This window comes from Cnephaeus nilssonii (genome assembly GCF_951640355.1).
Source record: "Cnephaeus nilssonii genome assembly, chromosome: 8".
NCBI lineage: Eukaryota > Metazoa > Chordata > Mammalia > Chiroptera > Vespertilionidae > Cnephaeus > Cnephaeus nilssonii.
The window spans coordinates 43,376,300-43,383,015 of record NC_137079.1 but is presented as its reverse complement, the minus strand read 5'-3'; the positions used below and the strand labels follow the sequence as shown (position 1 = coordinate 43,383,015).

At 38.4% G+C, this 6,716-nt stretch overlaps 1 protein-coding gene across 4 annotated transcripts in view; it reads left to right on the top strand.

The window, feature by feature from the left end:
• Nucleotides 1–1,857: 1,857 nt before the first annotated feature.
• The window catches only part of CLDN10 (claudin 10), a gene marked incomplete at both ends in the record, with an annotated part of 111,535 nt that continues 106,676 nt past the window's right edge, over nt 1,858–6,716 (top strand). For 2 of the 4 annotated variants that reach the window (XM_079778543.1, XM_079778540.1), the window contains one exon: nt 1,858–2,051. In XM_079778543.1, the coding sequence (XP_079634669.1) occupies nt 1,895–2,051 (157 nt within the window). Of the gene's footprint in view, nt 2,109–6,716 lie in introns of all 4 variants that reach the window. The other 2 variants (XM_079778542.1, XM_079778539.1) reach the window with 1 other exon arrangement.

Below are 6,716 nucleotides of genomic sequence, written 5' to 3'. Positions count from 1 at the left end.
TAATCCATGCACTGGGCCTCTAGTTCTAAAATATATAAAGAGCAGCAAATAGCTTTAAAAGATTCCCCAGACACTTTTGAAAAAACAAGAACATGGTATGAGACACCAACAAGATCTCAAGATATATTTATAAAATTAGAGTAATTAAGAAGTTTGTATTGGCATGAGAACAGAGAAGCAGGTAGATGGAGCAGAGGAGAGAATCCAAAAACAGACCATGCAAATATTGATACCTGATGTGACAGAGGTAACATTGCAGATTAATAGGGAGACAAGGGATATTCAATAATGATTTTAAAAATTGGGTTTCCATATTAAAAAATGAAATAGATACCAAATCATAAAACACACAAAAAATAATTCTGGATGATTTATAACTTAAGCTAAAACTTTGAAATAGGAGTAAAGGGCAATGTGTTTTCTTTTTAAGAGTTATTTCCACCTTTTTTTTTGCAATGTATTTTTGATATCTGAGGGAGAATTTCTTAATCTAGATTCCAAAAGCACAAATTATTTAGTAAAATCTTGATAAATTTGACTACATTAAAACAAAGACACTTTATCAAATGGCTACATAAAGACAAACCACAAGCTAGGGGGAAATATTTACAACAATATAATCAACAAATTATTACTCTTAAGAATGCATAGATGATCCCCTGGCAATGGGCAAGGAGACACCTGATTGATGGTGTTGCTCTTATATCAATCAGGGGCAAAGCAGATGTACAGTCCTTAGTTCATCCTAGCTTGATGCCTGTGTCGGTGGCCAGAGCTGTTTCATGCCTGAGGCACATAAAAAAAAAAAGAATGCATAGATGACTCATTCAAATTATAAAAAGTCAAGCAACTCAATGGATAAAATGAGCAAACGCTTCAAATGTCTTTGTAGGCAAAAACACAATGAGCCAATAAACACATCAAAAGATGCTCAACCTCAATCATCAGAAAAATACAAATCAATCATTATAATGGGATACTTTTATGATCACAGTGGCCAAAAGAAAAAAAAAATTCTGACTACACCACAGTACCAAGTACTATGGCATAGCCATAGGGAAATGAGGACTCACCCACTGATAGTGGGAGGTAAACTCCTATAACTACTTAGTAAAGCAGTTCAGTATGACCTATAAAGTTGAAGGTATTTCCTGCATCCTAGCAATTCTGTTTTTAGGATATACCTCAGAGAAACTCGTGCACATGTACACAAGGAGAAACTTACGAGAATGTTTACAGCTGTACCAATTGCTATGGGGAGGGGGCGGGGCGCAACATATAGGTTCATCTCCAGGAAAATGGATAAATTGTAACAGATTCACTTAGGAAGATATTATATGCAGCTGTTCTACTAGTATTTAATGACCAATAGTTATATTCCCGTACAGAGATACATCGCACAAACATGATATTGCGTGGAATAGATAGGTTACAGAAGAACACCCACATGATTCCATTTACATCAGGATTCAGAAGCATATAAGACTACAGCAATTGGTCAAAAAGGCCTTCACTGTTACTGTATAATTTGTACTTTGTAATATCTGGTAGTTGCATGGTTCGTTAAGCTTCAGGATAACAGAAAATTAAGCATTAACTATGGTGCCAGGAAATAAAAATCTGTGAAATCAAAACCTTTAAAATCTATCTACAAAATCTTAGTAAAATAACCATGTAGCAAATTAGAAAGATCACCTGAAGGCTATCTCTAAAGTGCCGTCAGTAAATCAGACTTTATCCTACATTCTGGTACTTCCTCGGGCCACCCAAGTATGACATACGGTCACCTACCCACATAACTTGCTGTAACACTTGTCCAAGTGCTTTTTGCCCGCTGCATGCCTAGACCACCAGTGTTCTGTCTGGACAGTGTCACCGGAGAAGCCTGGGCGGCATGTTCAGGGCACAGATCTCGGCTCTGGTGTTTGGTGTTGGAGGGTTTGGAGCTCTCGTTGCTGCCACCACGTCCAATGAGTGGAGAGTAACGACCCGAGCATCATCGGTGATAACTGCCACTTGGGTTTACCAGGGTCTGTGGATGAACTGCGCAGGTAACGCGATGGGTTCTTTCCACTGCCGGCCGCACTTTACTATCTTCCAAGTACAAGGTAAATAGAATAACTTTGTTTGGGGTTGAAGGACAATGCCACTTTTGTCTTCACTCTTCTGAACTAGCTGTATACTGTACAGACTGAGTGCTTCATTAAAGTGCCATGATTTGCCCAAGATGGATGGGGTATATGAATGTTGGCTGAAAGAATTAAATCAGGTGTTGTATATGGCAAAGAAAAGTTAAGAATAACTCTCTGGATTTTTTAGAAATACCTAGTGCAAATGATAGACTCATAGGAAAGGGTGAAGTGACTGGCTTATTTTAAAAGCTAGTTTCAATGTGTCTTGTGGAGGAATCATTCATATAATAAATCTTATTTATCCTATGCTTCCTCAGGCCACCTGGACATGAAATACATACATACATATGTATATGCACATATATATTCAACGTGATGGAAGCATATGACAAGACGAACAGTGTGAAGTGAGAAAAGAATTCTGTTTTCAGAGGGTTTTCCATGTTTAGTGATAAAATAGCAGAACAAGAAGAATTTAAAAGTAGCTAAGTGAAGGACAATGCCCATGAGCTTTACCTTTTTGTTACTTGGTTTTATTTTTTAAATATGTAGGCAAGCTTTCATGGCTATGCATATTAGAAATTCTATTGCAAGTATATGTATTTTAAAGAGGGAACTTAAAAAAAAGCACTTTATATCATAGGACACCTCCAGGGAAACAGTTATTTGCTTTTATGTCATTATAAGAACCACTATCTGCCTCTGTTTTCTGCCCATTTGATACCTTTACAAATCTGCCACAAGTCGTGTGTGTATTATTATGTTAAAAATAGTCCCTGATATTTTATAAAATATAGACTTTTCACAATCCAATGCCAAAACTGTACCTTGGCCCCAGTAAAGACAATGAAATAAAATTTTAACTAGGAAGTTACTAAAGCATAATATTTTATGGGAATTTTGTGTCAAGTATTCAGGTCATTAGTCCACAGTATGTGCCAAAGGATACAGAGAGAAACTTAGTTAAAGCCAGGAGGTTTCTAGTGACGGTCAATGAAAATGTTCGAGCTTGGACACCAGTTAGGCTGTCAAATCACATGGACTTTCCTAAGCACCCATTTTAGGAATCAATGATGTCTCTCTTGTCCCAATGTCTAAACTTACTTTGGGACATTTCACAATTGGTACAAGGGATAACGTTAAAAGGAGAGGAGTGTGTGGAGACACTGCTGTCACTCTGTAAACCTCCTGTGATGGTTCTTTCTCCATGGTCCCCTCGTGGCCCATTGCCACCGTGGCCAGCGGGTCAAACATATGTTATGTGGTTAAGTCTTTATCTTTGTTCTTTACTGGGTTCACCTTTTTAAAAAAAGAAAGAAAGTGTTTTGCCTTATTACCCTTCATTTTATATTCCCTAACAAGAACTAGGTATTGTGAAAAATAAACGTTCAACCTCAGCTCCAAAGTGGGCCCAAGGACGTGGTAGATTTCTGTATCACGTCAACAGCTACTTCCCCAAATACATTTTAGAAAACATGGAGTTAGAAATGTTGTTACTATGTATTGTAGTGGTCCACATAATCTTCCACTCTTAAAATTTTATCCCCTAATTTTGCTTCTTGATAGTAAAAATAGCGTATTCTATACCTGGTGTGTACCCTGCACATAAGAGGTAAATCGAAAAATCTCGTCCACTGACAAAGCTTTGATTAGAATATGCTAAATTTTATTTGACATAATCTCTCCACTATCTTCACCCTGGAGTGAAGTCTTTATAAAAAGGTAGTTACTACAGAAATCTATTTTCAGCATCAGGAACACTGAACCGTATTTCCAAAGGAAATAGGAACTCACAAGTTTGGATTCCCTATTCACGGAGAATCATTGCTGACGGGGATGGTTGGTGGCGTTTCCTTTATTCCTATTTGAAAACATAGCAATGGGGGTGTTGGGAAAGCTTTTTATGCCAACAGGCTCTCCAACATCACAATGATTCCAAATTGAGAAAAGAACTCAGAAGCCAAGGAGGAGTGCAAATGGTTATATCACATTATAAAATAATGGACGACTTACTCCTCCTTTGTCAATTTGAGATGAATCTTCGTAAACGTAGGTCAGATTAAGCCTCCTCTAAACTGCTAGGTTTATGGGGTTTTGTGTGTGTGTGTGTGTGTGTGTGTGTTTTCCTATGGTGGTTACATAATTTCATTACCAGCTCCATATCTTCTTTCTGCTAACCCTCTTAGGTGCCCTATTATAACCAAAGTTTTTTAGGGACTCATTTAGGTTAATGGTGACTGCACCCTTTAAACTTTAAAGATTTGATGTAGGCTAGCACCTCTTTGGACAAGGAGCATTTACAGTAATTGCGAAAAACACAGGCTCCCTCCAGCTGCAGTTCTGTGGAATCAATTTCAGGAAAGCACTGTAGGGAGACTTGAAATTCAGTCCTCATCGCAGCGGAAGCTTCTTTTTTTGGGGGGAGGGGGGGACTTTTTGACTAATTTTCAAGAGCACTTTACTGTCTTTAGATGCAATATCCACTATAGGCTGTGTTAAAGAACAAAATTCAGTTGAGGAAATTTGAAGATCTAATTGACTGTATTGAGCGGTTCATGAATCAGGTAGCATCCCATCCAGCAAGTAAAGAGAAGCCCTGGAAAGTTGTACACTATGGAAAGTTTTTATAGGCAGAAACTGGGTGAGACAAAATAGTTATTAGCAAAAGAAAGAAAAGCAAGGATTATTTCAGGCAAGGGTACCTTTTTTTGAGGTGGGATCTTGTCAGGGAGACTTCCTCAGTTTCTTTTGAGAGGGATAGAGAGGCTCCATGTGATAGATTACCTCATTGGTACTGACCACCGAATTCCAGATTGAACCATTAATATCGCATTCCTGGAGAAGGTTATGCAATTAGTTAGGTATTAAGTCTAGGTTTGGTGTCATGGGCTTTGGCAGAAGTGACTGCATTTTGGGCCTGTGGTTTTCTCTTTAACAGCTGCATCTCTCATTTTGTTGTGTATTTTTTTTTTTTAAATCTTCACCTGAGGATGTTTTTCTATTGATTTTAGAGAGAGTGGAAGAAAGAGGGAGGGACACACAGAGAGAAACATTGACATGAGAGATATTGGTTGTCTTCTGCAGGTGCCCTGACTAGGGCCAGGAATTGAGCCTGCAACCGAGATATGTCCTTTGACTGGAATCAAACCCAGAATCCTTCAGTCCCAGGGCCGATGCTCTATCCACTGAACCAAACCGGCCAGGGCTTGTTGTGTGTGTTTTCTCTCATGTCAATGTTAATAGGCATGTTTTCATGGACATGAGAGTAAAGCATTCCTCATAGGGAGAGAAGCAGTGATTTCTGGCAGGGAACGCTGGATCCAGAAGGCATTGCTATCAGTAGAAATTAAAGCTCAGTTGTGGTCACCTGGAGGACAGGGGCCTGATCTGTTGTGCTCTCCTTGTGCTCCTGGCACATACTGAGCTCTGGATATATATTTGAAACATTACTGAATGAGCAAAATCATGAGTCAGACAGATAGTTCATCATGAGGGCTGGAGGAAGGCTGGAGTGTCATGAATTGAGGAGTAACTTAGGACATGTACTCAGGCGACAAAAAGGAAGATCACTGGGTTGCAATTCAGCAGATGGCGCTTCAGGTTCTGACTCATTTAACCAGCTGCGAGACCTTGACTCTGGCAATGAAACTCTCTGCATCTCATTCATAAATTTCCTCCTCCATAAATTGAGAGAGCTGGACTCCAAGAGTTCCTCAAAGTATCTTTCAACCTAATGTTCAATTCAAGAGCATCACAGTGTTTCACCACCTGGCAGTATAAGTTCACCAAAGAATTATAGCTGTAAAAGGCTCTTCTAAGGTAATTGCTCATAAGATTAGTCCTTCTTCTCCCCTTATCTATTATCTTGGCTGACTGGCTTCCTGTGTTTCTGACTGTTTAGAATCTTACTCTTATCTGGGTAGAGATAGGTTGAAATGACCTTAAATGTCTTTATGACCCAAGTAAAGGTGCCAGGATTTCGGTGGAATGAAACCAAATGCTATTCTGGAAGCTGACATTCAAATGATGCTGGCTGCCTATAGGATAAACCTTCTCTCCTCACCTGGCAACTCTTTCACCTCTCCCCATTCCCTTATCAGTCACGCCATAAGAATGGGGATGAAAAGAACGGCATTTGCTAAAGAAAAGGAGGTTCTCTATGGGTATTTATTGACATACAGGGAATGGCTAGGAGCCATCTGATACCATGATTTTAGATTTCTTGCTAGTTGAAATGTGTGCCTTAGTTCATGATTAAATAACAGTCATAAATTTCAAAGAACAGTAATGAATAAATGAAAACGATGGTGTCAATGAGGAAAATTACCTTTAGTAATTTGGTAGCTTCAAAAATATTTCAAAACTAATACATTTAATACATAGCTACATCTTTGGAAGACATTTACCTTTAATCTCAGGAGAGGCTTCTATTTGCTAAGATTCTGACTCTGCTTTCTGAAATTTAATTTCAATAACTAAACCTAAAGTGAATTTTAATTTTAGATTTATTCTCCTGCTGTGTTCCAGATGCATGTAGTTATTTAAAAGCATATAGAGAAAAGGAAATAAAATAAAATAAAATAA